The 16,459-nt window shown below is 52.1% G+C and overlaps 1 protein-coding gene across 1 annotated transcript; it reads left to right on the top strand.

Annotated features, from left to right (window-relative positions):
* Positions 1-11,061: 11,061 nt before the first annotated feature.
* IRS1 (insulin receptor substrate 1) lies at positions 11,062-14,817 on the top strand. Its single transcript, XM_040982820.1, has one exon. It carries the CDS (start codon positions 11,062-11,064, stop codon positions 14,809-14,811), a length of 3,750 nt encoding a protein of 1,249 aa, XP_040838754.1. The 3' UTR covers positions 14,812-14,817.
* Positions 14,818-16,459: the final 1,642 nt, after the last annotated feature.

The following is a 16,459-nucleotide window of genomic DNA, read 5'->3' as shown; positions in this document are numbered from 1 at the left end:
TGCCACCCTGTGGGCAACCAGTGGTTTCTCTCTCCTCAGCTGATGCATTTCCCAGCCTCAGATGGGAGAGGGGTTTTACACAGGTTCGCTGTCAGCGGCTTGTCCACAGGCTATGATCTCAGGGCAGTAGTCTACAGCAGGCATGGTCCAGCTACAGCCACACAGTGTGCGGACAGCAGCATGATCCTCCATGCTCTATGGGGGTTGGGTGGTTTTGTGTACCTGCATGGTTGGGTTCCCCTGTAGTCTGTTGGCTATGGCACTGACCCAAGTGCGCCTTCAGGGGTCGAGTCCACGAGAGAAACTTTGTAGCCTGGGGGTCCCATGTCTCTGTTCTGAGGGGACCTGGGCGCCCCTCCACAGGACTTAGGCCTGAGTGCCCTCAGGTGGGAGTAGGTTGGGGCACTCTCCCCAGGGCTCTAACCTGAGTGTTTCACTTCCCTGCTACTCCTTCCCCAAAGCCGTTCCCTTCTCTGGGAGAAGGCTGTCAGGACTGTCATGGCTGTCGCCTCTGCCAGGGTAGCCTTTGAGGTCTCTTGCTGCAGCCACCGAGGCCTCCGCCAGGGCCACCCTGTGGTTATGATTGCCACCGCTGCTGAGGCTCTACTGGGGCCACTGGGCAGTTCTAAAGGTCTTTGTAGCTCCCTCCATCTCCTGTGGGTCAGCTGAGGCTCTTGCAGGCTTTTTCTCTGCCTGGATTCGTGACTCACCAAGTTTCGAGTTCTCTAGTGGTATACCCCTCTGGCAGCTCTGGGTGCGGGTCGCTGTCTTCAGGGGCTTTTCCTTCTCTTTTTGATGGGTTGCTGTTCTGAGTTGTGTGAATCCTCTTGGTTCCGCAGGATGCACGGATCTTCAGACATCTTTCCCTGCAATTCTATACTTCCTGTTCGCTCCTCTGTTTAATTCTGTCCCTCTCTCTCTGCAGTCTCCACTACATCAACCTTTTGGTTTTTGGCCATCTTAACTCTTGAATCTCTTTTTAAATCTTTGATTTTATTAATTTGAATCTCTACTCCACCTCTCCATTTTTTAGTTAATTGGGCCAATAATATTTCAATTTTGTTTATTTTAAAAAATCTTTGATTTCACTGATTTTAAAAACAAATGTGTTTCTTTTTTTTCCTCAAATTTTAATTATTTTTTTCCTTCCACTGATTTTAGATTCGGTTTGTTCTTGCTTTTCTAGGCACTTGAGATACATTGTTAGATCATTTATTTAACACTTTCCAATTTCTTGATATAGGTGTTAACTGTGATAAGCTTACCTCTTAACATTGACTTTGCTGTACCCCTTAAGTTTTAATATATGGTGTTGCCACTGTTATTTCTAGGAATTTTTTATTTCCCTTGTAATATGTAGTATGGCCCACTGTTTGTTCAGAGGCATGTTTAATCAAAGACATGTGTTCAAATATTTTCTAGAGCTTTTCAAATTGTTCATTTCTAGCTTCATTCCATGGTGGTCAGAAAAGATACATGGTATAAGTTAATTGTTTTGAATTGGTTGAGACTTGCTTTATAGCCTAGCCTATGGTCTACACTAGAAAATGTTCCATGCACTGAGGAAGAGATTGTGTGTTCTATAGCTGTGGGGCAGAATGTTCTGTACATATTTATTGGGTCCATTTGGTGAGCAGTGTAAATTAGCTCTGTTGTTGCTTTGTTCAGCTGTTCATTGATGAGAGTGAAATGTTGAGATTCTTCATTATTACTATGGTACTGGAGCCTGAATATTGTAGATGTTAGGAAAGTAATGTGAACTAAACTCATTTCAGAGATTGCCACTTAATTTCTGGTTGGAAATAACATTAAGACAATCAATGTGCTTGAATTTGTAAACAGCTGAAGCTTAAAAGTAAGGTTTGTGGAAAGAAAAAATCATTAGATTAGACATAGGTAAAGATACAAAATGCAAATAAGTTGTACCTTAAAAGTGATCAGCTGCATGAACTTTAAAAGAACGGTGTCAGAAGGAGTGTCAGTCTCTGAAAATTCTTGGCTAAAAGTGCAGGCTAATCCACCTCGCGGTACAGAGTAGCTGCTGCAGTTGGTTACAGAAGACACTACCTCAGTCTTAGTGTCACAGCATGATATGTGGGAGCTGCCTACTCCTTAGGGAATAGCTGAGTGGAGGGATGCATGTGACTAGCTGCCATGTCTGCTGTTGGCTGGACCTCTGGCCCAGGGTTCCTTTTCTATACTACTCTTCAGTGTGTCTATAGCATCCATATTGGCACCCTACATCATCCCTGTGGACTCAGACAGGGAGTTGCCCAAACACGTTGACTTCCAACACCTACATTTTAATGTATGAAATAAAATCTTCCATCCTTTGCTGGGTGGGGGAGACACATGATTAGGTGTCCCATGAGCCTTCCCATTATTCAGGACAAAAATTTAAACTATTTTCTACTTTTCTCTTCTGATTGTCCCAAGTACTGAATCTGGTTACACAGTGTATTGAGTCTTCTTTTCAGCTTCCTTTCCTGGGCATTTTCCTTCCTCTTTATTTCCATGCCATAAGTCTGAGACATTCATGAATCACACTCCTAATGAACTTAACTTTGTCAAAGATTTTGTTTGATTATATTTCCCACACTGGCTTATGTTACTTCCTGTGTTGATCATACCAAAGGTTGTTCTTTATTGACAAAACAAATCCTAAACTTTTGTTTGAATTCAAAGTTATCTACATGGGAGCTCACAGTTCTTTAATAACCATGTTATTAATGATAATGCCATCCTGAGTGTCTGGGATATAGTACTGGTGGTGTTAGATTGTCTGAATGCCTCTCAGCTTTCCTCTGCAGTACTTCAGTTATCACTTCTTGTAATGACTATCATGATGGTTCCCAATTACAGAAGGTTTTAAAGACCTCACTCCATTTTATAGCTACAACTTCATGTGCTTTGTACGCTGGACACCTGGGAGACCTGTGTATTCTCCCTCTTTTTCTTTCCTATCATGGTTAGGCTTCAGATATGTGCTTTATTTGGCATATGTTCATCATTCATTCAAAGACAGCAGAGAGGAAGTCAGACAAATTCTGTACTCTCAGAGAACAAGTAAATATAAAACCTACCTGTTGATATGCTTAAACGAAAGAAAGAGAATGTAGGTTAAGAGGAGAGATAAGTTGGGTAATTGTGCCCCTTTCTTAGGAATGAAATCTCAATAAAATTGTTTAATGATCGTTACCTCTATATACCAGGTCCTGTCCTGCAGTGGAGTGGGAGACCAAGGAGAGATGAGGAATGATGAGACTAACTCCATTCAAAAGCATGTGCTGGGTTCAATAATGCTGATGACTGCTAAGATTCATTGAGCAGAGTCAATAAAAGTGTTCTGTGTTTAAAATCACACTGTAATGTTTCATCATTCTTTTCCTATTATTATAACCCACAATAATTCATTTAATTCATATTATAGTAGTTTATTATTCCCATGATACTGAATTGGAAGCATGACGGTGATTACGCAAATTGTCTACATTTACAATGATGCAGTGTTAGAGCCAATGGAAGCTCTAAACTAATCTCCATCCTAGAGTTGACTTAAAGGGTATCAGAATACTCACAGGAAAAGACAGGAAAAAAGATGGATGCTGGGTAAGTGTCCCACAAATTTGCATGTCAAAAACCTCATTGCCTCCAACCTCCCTTGTTCTCAATGCAGCCTTGAGAACTGCAAGTGTGATCTCCAAAGCATGAACTGTGTCCTTGTCCTGACTCAGTGACTCCCACTGCTGGAGAGGGAACCTACTGCTAGGTACTTGGCTCTTGTGGAATTAAAGAGATGGTATTTGCCTTCACCATCACTTAAAGAACTTTCTACACCCAACCTGTACCCAATAAAGGAAGAAGAGTTTATTTAGTGACTTGCTTTATTGAGTACAACAAAAAGAATACTTTGTTGGAGGTCACTGATAGATGGTTGCAAGGAAAATTAGGTTTTTAAAAATATTTGTTTTATTTTTATTTGAAAGGCAGTTATAAAGAGAAGGAAAGAGAGAGGGGGAAAGAAAGAGAGAGAGAGAGAGAGACAAAGTCTTTCATCCACTTGCTTACTCTACAATTGGCCATAGTGGCTGGAACTGAACCTATCTGAAGCCAGAAGCCATGAGCTTCTTCCAGGTCTCCTGCTTGTGTTCAGATGCCCAAAGACTTGAGCCATTCTCCACTGTTTTTCCAGGCCATAAGTAGGGGGCTGGATAGGAAGTGGAGCAACCTGGATACAAACCCGCACCCATATGACATCAACACCACAGTCGGAAGTTTAGCTTAATACATCTGGGCACCAGCCCTGGAAATTTAGCTTTTATCTACAGAATTTCCTCCTAATGAGTATTACAGCAAGTCAGTTCAGTGCAGGGATGCAAATGGAAGGCCGATTAGACACCAAGTCTCTGAGCCAGACTTTGGAATTTTAGTATTATTGTTCTCTTAGCTTCAGTGGTCTCATCTGCTGCAGCCTTGCTTGCAATTGGAGGATAATGTCTCCCTGTTAAAGTTGCTGGTGACAAGTGAATGAAATGATATATGGAGAGGGTTTAACACAGCACTAACACAGCAATTTCTTTAAAGAAAGGCTCAATTCACTTTATTTTTCCTGTAAAAAAGCCATATATCATAACTACAGCCGGAGCCTGGGCCCTTTGTACAGAGGCCACATGTGCCTAGTGAATTCCTGATCGGGAGACTTGGGGGACACAGTCTCTATTACTAGAATCTATTTTATTGGAAAGTCAGAGTTACGGAGGGAGAAAGGGAGAAGGGGAAGGAGAAAAAATTTTCCATCTGCTGGCTCACTCCCCAAGTAGCCACAATGGCCAGAACTGAGCTGGTCCAGATCTGGGAACCAGGAGCTTCTTGTGGGTCTCTCATATGGATGTAGGGACCTAAGGCTTTGGGCCATCCTAAGCCATTCTCATTGCTTTCCCAGGCCATTAACAGGGAGCTGGAATGGAAGTGGAGCAACCAGAACCCAAACTGGAACCCATATGGGATGCTGGCACGTGTAGGTGGAGGATTAGCTTGATAACCAGCATGCCAGCCTCATAGGATTTTTCTATATATATATGGATCTTAAAAAAAAAACACAGGGAATACTTTTCACAGAATTCTGCACTTCATTTTTCGCCTTTTCCCTGTGAGGATTATTCCCTATTAATACATTGAGATTTCTTGAGTCATCTCTAATGGCTATACAATACTTTATTATGCACATGTAGCACACATTATTTATTAAGTTTTCATCTTTTTGAATAGTATGTATTAGAAAATTAGAGTTACAAAAAGAGACAGGATGGGGAAGGAGAGAAAGAGAGAGAGAGGGAGAGAGAGAGAAAGGATATTTTCTTTCTGGTAGATAGCTGCAATCTTGGGTTACCAGGTTGAATCTAGAGCCAGGAACTTATTCAAGGTCTTCCATATGCATGCAAGGGCCCAAGTATGTGGGCTACCTTCAGTTGCTTTCCCTAGGATCATCAGCAGGGAGTTGGATTGGAAGTTGAACAGCCAGAACTCGAACCAGTAACCCACATGGGATACCGGCCGTGTAGGTGGTGTCTTTATGTGTTACACCACAACACCAGCCCCAGTGGTTGCTTGCATTCATTTTATATGACAAATAGCCTATCACTGAATATTTTTGTATAAGGATTGCTGCAGAATTCATTTCTAGGAATGGAATCACTGGGTTAGGTGCCACATGCATTTGAAATTTCTTAGCTCTGCTTCAACCACCTCTGAAGAGGCTGAGAGAATTGGTACTTCTACCTTGTTGTAATACAGAGAAGTTATTTAAATACGGTCCTTACAAACCACTCAGTTTTCTAAGCCAGTTTTCTCAACTGCTCCAGAAAAATCCAAGCGACATGCCCATCTCTTTGCTTAACATCCTTTAGAATCTTCTCTTTTGTGTGTTAAAAATCGACCTATCTACATTAGATTACACAGGCAACTGCAAGCTACAAAACTCAGATGAAGCTAGCATACATAAAATTGACATGTGGGGCAACAGTGGGAGATCATCACTAAAAAACTTGTGGATAGTTCACAGAGCAGAAAGAGAAGCTGCAGGTTCCAAGAAGGTACTAGAGAGCTTGGCCATAGGTGTCTATTCAAACTTGTGCTCACGTATCCCAAATTGTACCATTTTTTAATGAATTATTTCATTTCTGTGGTAATTCAGTGTACTATATTTTTGGAAAACATGAAAAATATTGTTACATTGTTATTATTTTATTTTAATGATCTTTACATAGTTGATTAGGGCACCAAAGGGTCTTGGGCTACAGGAAAGCGGGTAAGACCATGACTTCCACATTCTCTTTTTTCCTTCCTGTATCTGGCAGAAGTGGGGAGACAAAGGCAGAAGCCACACCCAGCATCCCAACCACCCCAGGGTCCCAGATGTTGGGCATGCTCTGAGGGCATTGCTCAATTGGTTTTGATAGTTCAGCAGTTCTGAATTGCTGCCAATCTCGCTATTCTAAGCATGATGAAATCTCTCCAGAATCCACCGCTGTCACAGTCCACCTTAGAGTCTCCGTTTGCCCAGTTGTGCACTGCCCACACTTGGCTGGCGTGGTTGATCAGTTTGTTCTATCCTCTGTCAGGGTGTCCTCTGCAGCTTCCGATGGACTGCCAGATCTTCCATGTGCACCTGGATATGCTGGCCACTGCTCTAAGTAACTGAGGAGGCCCAGCACTGACACGCGCACTCCACCGTCGGACCATGGAACCTGTAGTTCTCATCGTGGTTGGGGTTCCGAGTCCAACAGTTTAGTTGGCAGGGAGAACCCCAAAGAGACTTTGTCTGAGGATCCGATACAGACCGTTGCCCCAATCGGCCTACGCTTATGCTTGTGGTTGCAATTGCTGGGTCAGTTCTGTCTCCAGTCCTGTCTTTTAAATTTTGTGTGATTTCACTAAAATCACCACACATTTCCATTTTGAAGACAATTGCAGACGTCTTGCACAGAAGTGAATGCCTAGAAGGGAGAGCGTTAACGCCTCAAATCATGACTTTACCTGTGATAGCCACACAGTCGTTCTCAACGTTTTGATAAACCATTTCATTCCTTGGGGGAAAAAAAAAAAAAAAAAAAGCACTTGTGGGTATTGAATAAATAATCTCTAACCGTCCGATAGGTGGCAGCAGTCAGCAGCATATTTCGGAGGTCGGCTGCTTTTCTGTCTTGTGAATTTTCAGCCAGGGAGGAGTTTTTTGGTTCTGTGTATTTTATTACAATACAGCACGAGCTAATTTGGCATAAGATGACAGGATAATACCTGCACCTGATTAGCTTTTTCTCAGCTAGATTCCAGGAAAGTCTCTTTTTTTTCATTTTGTGTATGAAGCAAACGTGAATTTGCATTTCTAGTTAACTCAATAGCAGAACAAGTCGAGGGCTTACTGTAACTGAATAAGTATTCACTACAGTTAGAACATTGGTAGAAAAATGCCAGTCAGAAGCAAAAGCTGGCAGGAGCATCCGAACAGCAGTGACTGTTCTTTCAAAGGAAACCCAGGTACAATTTGTCTACGGATGAACAGCAGTTCGGTTTAATCCATGATTTCTACAGAATATTTTAGCCTTCTAAGTTATGTTTTTGAAGCAGAAATCTTTTGCCTCCGAGAGAGAGATTTTTTAAGGGCCGTTGCAATAACAATTAGCTTTATAGATCAAAATCATAACGTTTCTGTGAAGATTATTGCAAAATATTTTCAAATTCAACGGATTTTCCAGTGCCTCTTTCCCTTTCCTTAAAGGAAAGAGTAGCTTGTTTGTCTGAACGTGCTGTTCATCCGTCCGGCCTTCTGGGGAATAAGGAAGGTGGTCCTTTGGAAAAGCCTGTGGATTCGAACCGTTTCCCTACAAAATGTGGGACTCTTCCCACCCCCCTCCCAACTCATGCACAAAATCTGCAAAAACACCCCTCTGGCTATCTTTCATTTTCTGGCCTAGGATGAACCGCTCTCTCACTTGCCCACCAACTGCGGGGTCCCCTTCACTGCCCCTAGAGACACCTGATAGGTCCAGGATTTCCGCCTGTTACTGCAGCCTCCTTACCCTCCCCAAATATCTGCTATTTATAGCTCTGCTGTAGTGGGCACGTATGCCCACATCACCAAGCTGTCAGACGCAAGGAAGGGAGGACTCTCCGCTCAACATGTGTCCTCGAATTATAGATGAACCAGGGCAGAAGAGGCTGCGCCACTGCAGGAAAGGCGAAGGTGAGAGAGTAGAGGTGCGCAGGGCTTCGGCTGGGGGTAGCTTCTCTGCAGAGGCGAGATCCCCCAATTCACGGAACGCACGCGGCCGAATGGCTCCTGCGGTTCTTTTTCTTCTTATTTTTTAAACTACGCCTCACAACCTACCTTGGTACCCTCACCCTCTCTCGCCGCCACCGCTGGAGAGACAGGGATCCCCGCCAATCCGCAGATTGCCCCAGGAAACTCGCCCCGCCTCTCACTCCCGCATTAGGACCAGACGCGCCTCCCCGGTGCCCAGCGGGTCCCTGCCATTGAGCACACCGCGCTGGTGGAGCCCTGAGTTTTTCTGCGCTCACCTTGCAGCGCCGGAGACCTGGAAGCTGCAGAGCGTCCCAGGCATAGCACGGAGGCAGGACGCCAAACATGCCAGGAAGAGAGGGGGAAAACAAGCAGGCATTAAACAGAGCCAAGCGTCATCTTCATAGGTCTGGGCAAAGAGGGACAAAATGCTATCTTGTGGGTCCGATTGGAACACGCCCCCCTCCCCCAACTTCGGGGAGCGTCATCTTTATGGGAAAGCAAGCACCGTCACTAACCAAGTGAGGGCTCTCTACTTTCTCCCGAGCTACCCATTTTCCTGTACACTTGAACTGACACCATCCTCGTTTTCTACCGATTGTTCTTGTGGTCAAGGTGAAAAACACATGGGGTGGTTGGTTCAGCGGGTGTGGAAGACTGTGTGAAACCTTTCAGCCAATAGGGCACCGCAGTGTTTTGGTCTTGAAAGCCTTCTAAAGGCCCCTAATAATTTTTTTTTTAATCACAGTGAACTGCAGAGTATAAGGGCATCCCCCCAGTCCCGCAGTCGCCCTCTCCAATTCCTCGCCCCAGGTGTGACCATGCCCCCCCCCTTCCCCGCCCCTGGGCCAGGGGACACTGGCACGGACGTTTCTGTCCCTAATTGATCCGCAGTGGAAGGCGCAGTGCTTCCCGGGAACCCCTTCGCCCTTCGGAGTGACCGTAATTCTCTACTCGTTGTCATTGGGTGTCCCTCTGTCCTTTCGAGGTACCTCCTAGCAGCCAATCCGGGGATTCCAAGGTGGGAGGCTGGCCGCAAAGTCCCCCAGCTCACGTTAGAGAAATTCACATGTTATCACCATGGCCTATCACCCCGAAATGGAAATCCAGCTCTTTCTATTCCCCGTGTGGAAAAAGCTTTGCGAAGGACCCCCTCCCCTTCCCAACCCCCGGCGCGCCCCCCACTCCCACCCAAGGGGTCGATCTTACCTGTTAGGTAAGATCCAGCCCAGCCCCTGCGCCCCCTCCTCCCCGGCCCTCCCACGCGGGGCTCGGGAGCCGCAGTGTCCCCCCCTCCCGCCGTCCCCCACCCTCACTCCTGCGTCTTCCCGAGCTCGCCCCCCTCCCGTTTTCCCAGACTCCCCTCGCGCGCGCGGCCGGGGAGCCACCCAAACACCCCCCGCCCGCGCCCGCCGCGGGGATTCCTGCGGCCCGGGGGCGCCCTGGGCGGCGCGCGGGCGGGGAGCGCAGCGGCGGGGCGGCCGGCCGCGCAGGGGCGCTGGCGGGGCGCTGGCGGGCGCTGGCGGGGCGCAGCGCGGAGGCCGGGCGCGGGCGCCGCTGCGGCACGGCCCCGGGGGCGGGGAGGGGCGGGCGCGGGGCGGGCTCGGCCCGGAATGTAGAGACCCGGGCGGGAGCCTCCCGGCGGTGGCGGCGGCGGGGCCGGGCTGCCGGGCGCGGAGGCTCCGTCACGTGTTTTTTCTCCTCCGAGGGAGACGGCGGCGCGGTCGGAGGGGGCCGGAGCGCAGAGCCAGACGCTGCCGCTTGTTTTGGTTGGGGCTCTCGGCAACTCTCGGAGGAGGAGGAGGAGGAGGAGGAGGGAGGAGGAAGGAGGGAGGAGGGGAGAACTGCGGCGACAGCGCCTCGCAGGGCACAGGCGGCTCCCCCCGCCCCCCCGAATCCTTCCCAAATCTCCCCGCCTCGCCGCCCGCCCCAGTCCCCTCCCAGCCTCCCCTGCAGACTGGAGCGAGGGGCAGGGATGAGCCCGGCCCTCCGGACCATCCTCGGCTCCCCCGGCTGCGGGGTAGCGCTTGGCGTGGAAAAACCACTTTCTCCGCCCGCCGGGATGGGCTCGAGTGCGGGCTGCAGAGGACGCGTCCGCGGGCGGCGGCAGCGGCAGCAGCAGCAACAGCCGCAGCGCCGCGGTCTCTGCGCCTGAGCTGGTATTTGGGCGGCTGGTGGCGGCGGGGACGGTTGGGGAGGAGGGGGGTAGCGGTGGGAGGAGGAGGAGGAGGAGGAGGCGAAGGAGGAGGGAGAACCCTGTGCAACGTTGGGACTTGGCAGCCCGCCTCCCCCTGCCCAAGGATATTTAATTTGCCTCGGGAATCGCTACTTCCAGAGGGGAACTCGGGAGGGAAGGCGCGCGCGCGCCTGCAGGGGCAAGGCAGGGACCCCCTGGCCGCGGCTGCCTCGCTGCGCCCGACTTCAGCCCGGCCAGCGAGCGATGCATCTTGGCTGCTGCTGGGCCGAGTGGACCACTCGGATCTCGGAGGATCAGGGCTACCCCTACCCCGGACTCACTGCCTCACCCCTGGGCATGAAACGCCTGTGAACTCGGGTCGGGCTATCTCCTTGGCGCAGCCACTGCGTCCTTCTCTGGCCTCCCCTCCCCGGCGCGGGGGACGACGTGGATTTCGGAGTCGGGGGTTTTTGCGCCTCCAGCCCTGTTTGCTTGTGCGGGGCCGCGGCGAGGAGCCTCCGCCCCCCACCCAGTTGTTTTTCCGCGCCTGCCTCTCCTCCGCGGCGGCAGCGGTGGCGGCGGCAGCATGGCGAGCCCTACGGAGACCGAAGGCTTTTCGGACGTGCGCAAGGTGGGCTACCTGCGCAAACCCAAGAGCATGCACAAGCGCTTCTTCGTGCTGCGGGCGGCCAGCGAGGCGGGGGGCCCCGCGCGCCTCGAGTACTACGAGAACGAAAAGAAGTGGCGGCACAAGTCGAGCGCCCCCAAACGCTCGATCCCCCTGGAGAGCTGTTTCAACATCAACAAGCGGGCTGACTCCAAAAACAAGCACCTGGTGGCTCTCTACACCCGGGACGAGCACTTTGCCATTGCGGCCGACAGCGAGGCCGAGCAGGACAGCTGGTACCAGGCCCTCCTGCAGCTGCACAGCCGTGCCAAGGCCCACCACGATGGGGCCTCCGGCTCTGGGGCGGGAGGTGCCGGGGGCAGTTGCAGCGGCAGCTCTGGCGTGGGCGAGGCTGGGGAGGACCTGAGCTACGGAGACATGCCCCCGGCCTTCAAGGAGGTCTGGCAAGTGATCCTGAAACCCAAGGGTCTGGGTCAGACAAAGAATCTGATCGGCATCTACCGCCTGTGCCTGACCAGCAAGACCATCAGCTTCGTGAAGCTGAACTCGGAGGCCGCCGCTGTGGTGCTCCAGCTCATGAACATCCGACGTTGCGGCCACTCCGAGAACTTCTTCTTCATCGAGGTGGGCCGCTCCGCCGTGACTGGGCCAGGCGAGTTCTGGATGCAGGTGGATGACTCCGTGGTGGCCCAGAACATGCACGAGACCATTCTGGAGGCCATGAGGGCCATGAGCGACGAGTTCCGCCCTCGCAGCAAGAGCCAGTCCTCGTCCAACTGTTCCAACCCCATCAGCGTGCCCCTGCGCCGTCACCACCTCAACAACCCCCCGCCCAGCCAGGTGGGGCTGACGCGCCGCTCACGCACCGAGAGCATCACCGCCACCTCCCCGGCCAGCATGGTGGGCGGCAAACCAGGCTCCTTCCGGGTCCGCGCCTCCAGCGACGGGGAGGGCACTATGTCACGCCCGGCCTCGGTGGACGGCAGCCCCGTGAGCCCCAGCACCAACAGGACCCACGCCCACCGGCACCGGGGCAGCTCTCGGCTGCACCCACCGCTCAACCACAGCCGCTCCATACCCATGCCTTCTTCTCGCTGCTCGCCTTCGGCCACCAGTCCGGTCAGCCTGTCGTCCAGCAGTACCAGTGGCCATGGCTCCACCTCGGACTGCCTCTTTCCGCGGCGGTCGAGTGCCTCCGTGTCCGGTTCACCCAGCGATGGCGGCTTCATCTCCTCGGACGAGTATGGCTCCAGCCCTTGCGACTTCCGAAGTTCTTTCCGCAGTGTCACTCCGGATTCCTTGGGCCACACCCCACCGGCCCGCAGCGAGGAGGAGCTCAGCAACTACATTTGCATGGGCGGCAAAGGGGCCTCCACCCTGGCCGCCCCCAATGGCCACTATATTTTGCCTAGGGGAGGCAATGGCCACCGCTACATCCCCGGGACGGGCCTGGGTACCAGCCCCGCCTTGGCTGTGGATGAGACAGCCGGGGCTGCGGACCTGGATAATCGCTTCCGGAAGAGAACCCACTCGGCGGGCACCTCCCCTACCATTTCTCACCAGAAGACCCCGTCGCAGTCCTCGGTGGCCTCCATTGAGGAGTACACGGAGATGATGCCAGCCTACCCACCAGGAGGTGGCAGTGGAGGCCGGCTACCCGGCTGCCGGCACTCCGCCTTCGTGCCCACCCACTCCTACCCGGAGGAGGGTCTGGAAATGCACCCCCTGGAGCGCCGCGGGCCCCCCCACCGGCAGGACACTGATGATGGCTACATGCCCATGTCCCCTGGTGTGGCCCCGGTGCCGGGCAGCCGCAAGGGCAGCGGAGACTACATGCCCATGAGCCCCAAGAGCGTGTCTGCCCCTCAGCAGATCATCAATGCCATCAGACGCCATCCCCAGCGAGTGGACCCGAATGGTTACATGATGATGTCCCCCAGTGGCAGCTGCTCCCCGGATGTTGCAGGTGGGCCCAGCAGCAGCAGCAGCAGCAGTGGTGGCGGTGGAACCGGCAACACCAGTGCTCCTGCTTCTGGGAGCAGCTATGGCAAGCTGTGGACCAATGGGGTGGCGGGCCACCACCCCCATGCTCTGCCTTCCCCTAAACCCGCCGTGGAGAGCAGTGGTGGCAAGCTCTTACCTTGCACAGGTGAATACATGAACATGTCGCCAGTGGGTGACTCCAACACCAGCAGCCCCTCCGACTGCTACTACGGCCCCGAGGACCCCCAGCACAAGCCAGCCCTCTCCTACTATTCATTGCCAAGGTCCTTTAAGCACACCCAGCGTCCAGGGGAGCTGGAGGAAAGTGCCCGGCCCCAGCATCTCCGCCTTTCCTCCAGCTCTGGTCGCCTTCTCTATGCTGCAACCGCTGAAGATTCTTCATCCTCCACCAGCAGTGACAGCCTGGGAGGTGGCTACTGTGGAGCCAGGCCGCAGTCTGGCCTCCCACATCCCCACCATCATGTCTTGCAGCCCCACCTGCCCCGAAAGGTGGACACAGCTGCTCAGACCAACAGTCGCCTGGCTCGGCCCACGAGGCTGTCCCTGGGGGATCCCAAGGCCAGCACCTTGCCTCGGGTCCGAGAGCAGCAGCCGCAGCAGCAGCAGCAGAAGCAGCAGCAGCCACTGCTGCACCCTTCGGAGCCCAAGAGCCCAGGGGAATATGTGAATATTGAATTTGGGAGTGATCAGCCTGGTTACTTGTCAGGGCCTGTGGCTCCCCACAGCTCTCCCTCTATCAGGTGCCCTCCGCAGTTCCAGCCAGCCCCCAGACAGGAGGAGACAGCCAATGAGGAGTACATGAACATGGATCTGGGGCCTGGCCGGAGGGCCACTTGGCAGGAGAGTGCCGGGGCTGAGACAGGCAGAGTGGGCCCTGCCCCTCCTGGGGCTGCTAGCGTGTGCAGGCCAACCCGGGCAGTGCCCAGCAGCCGAGGGGACTATATGACCATGCAGATGGGCTGTTCCCGCCAGAGCTATGTGGATACCTCCCCAGCCGCCCCTGTCTGCTACGCTGACATGCGGACAGGCATTGCTGCCCAGGAGGCCAGCCTGCCCCCGGCCCCTGGGGCTGCTCCTTCCCCAGCCTCGGCTGCCTCTTCTCCCACTGCACCTCAAGGAGCCGCCGAAGTGGTGACCCGCTCTTCCCTGCTGGGGGCGCCTCAAGGAGCTGGGGGCGTGAGTGCCTTCACCCGGGTAACCCTCAGTCCCAGCCGCAACCAGAGTGCCAAAGTGATCCGTGCAGACCCACAGGGGTGCCGGAGGAGGCACAGCTCCGAGACCTTCTCCTCTACACCTAGTGCCACCAGGGCGGGCAACACTGTGTCCTTCGGAGGGGGTGCCGCAGGAGGGGGCAGTGGTGGTGGCAGCGGCAGCGAGGAGGTGAAACGCCACAGCTCTGCTTCCTTTGAGAATGTGTGGCTGAGGCCTGGGGAGCTCGTGGGAGCCCCCAAGGAGACAGGCCAAGTGTGTGGGCCCACAGGGGCCTTGGAGAATGGTCTGAACTACATAGACCTGGATTTGGTCAAGGACGTCAAGCAGCGGCCTCAGCAGCGTCCCCCTCAGCCGCAGCCTCCTCCGCCCGCGCCCCCTCATCCTCACCAGCGCCCGGGCAGCAGCGAGAACTGCTCCACCAGCCGCCCCAGTGAGGATTTAAGCACCTATGCCAGCATCAGTTTCCAGAAGCAGCCAGAGGACCGCCAGTAGCTCAACTGGACATCATAGCAGGTGCGTTTCAGGGTGTCAGAGTCAGAAGACAGAGCGGCTTTGACTCTTGCACCTGCATTTTCTTCTTGGCTTCTGCCCTTGGCTGTTTCTTCCCACTGTTTCCTTGGGGGGGTGGGGAAGCCCTTTAGGGAGGGGTGAGTCGGGGGAGGGATAACCAGGGCACACAGATGCTCGCCTCCAAGTGACACCTGGCACACAGTGAGCCAAATGTGTCTAAACAGCCACAGGAGGGCTTTTCCAGCCGCCAGTTCCCAAGGGCAGTACTTCCAGTAGTGTTTTAAACACTTAGGGTTCTAGAATACCACTTCTGAGGTTGGTGACATCCATATGAAAACCTTTCATGTCTTCCTGGGTGAGATTTGCTTTTGACTGTGTGTTTGGGTCAGCTTCTCCAAGGAGCAGTGGTACAAATCATGTGTTCATGTAAGGGCTAAGATTGAAGAGAGTCCCCGGTGCTCTTGGGGCTGATCTTATCGACTTGGCTCAGCGTGCTTTTGGTCTGTGGTTTCACAACACCCAGGCAGTCCAAACGGCAGTAGGAAGCATCACATTTTAATTCACTTTGCCCTACTCAGGAATCAGAACTTTGTGAACTTGCATGTTTGGGGAGAAAGACTTATGTCCTTCTCATGGTAAACTTCGGGTGACGCATTCTTTTTGTCCCTGGAGCAGGACTCCTACAGCCATGTTCACGCGTGGGTCCACCATCTCACTGCCACGGCCGCTCTCATGTGGGTGCATGCACGCACCTGGGACCCATCATGAGTTAAGAGTTACAGAAGTTCACCTCAGCATGTCCCTTACCGCCCTCTCTCGCACTGAGACGCTGTGCCTTTGGGTACTACTGTACAATTCCATGGTCATGTTTGTGTTGAAGAGAAAGCACGTGCCGTCAGGGGTCGGAGATCGGGTTGTTTTGAATCAGATGCAGGAGCTAACCCTTGTCCTTTTCCCTTGCATTCCTTGAAGTTCCGGTGCTGATGTCACAGTGAAGGGTCAGAGTTGGCTTTTAGGTCTCCTGCGGCTCAGGCTTCTTTCAAAAACAAAAAAAAACACTCCTCACAGGACGTTAGCCTGTCATTCCTTGCGTTGAGCCTGTCTTCCTAACTGTGGGAAGAAGAGACGAGAACAATTTGCAAATAATGTGATGAGTTGGCATTCTAGAAGATTCCAGCATTTGGAAATACTTTATTCTGACAAACTGATTTCGTTGTGAATTTTGTATATACTTTGCAGAATGAGCTTATGAAAGCATTTATTCTTCTTACTATGTGTCCATTCATAAGAAATGAAGTTGTGCCTTGGGTTCCTCTCAATAGGCATTTGTTGTTTATCTGGTCATGGTCTGCTTGATTTCTATTTATAAAACGGTATAATACATCTACCTTTTTCTTTGTAGAATAAGGGACACATACTAAGCTTTTTAGGTCGTTATGTTATAAAATGCATCTGTTTGAACAGTATGTCAACATTTGCTTTCATCATTCACGAGAGGTCACTGCTTGTGTGAATGTCAGCAGGAAAGCTTTGCGTTACTGTCCATGATATGTTTGGTGATTGGGATCCTTGTGACACTAACCGTTTGCATTGTAAAGTGCTTGTTATAAAGTTGTGAGACTCTGAAGGA

The sequence above is a fragment of the Ochotona curzoniae genome, unplaced genomic scaffold (assembly GCF_017591425.1).
Source record: "Ochotona curzoniae isolate NIBS_2020 unplaced genomic scaffold, NIBS_Ocur_1.0 contig_3643, whole genome shotgun sequence".
Classification (NCBI taxonomy): Eukaryota; Metazoa; Chordata; class Mammalia; order Lagomorpha; family Ochotonidae; genus Ochotona; species Ochotona curzoniae.
Note: the sequence above shows the minus strand (reverse complement) of the source record. Positions and strands in the feature narration are given on the sequence as shown.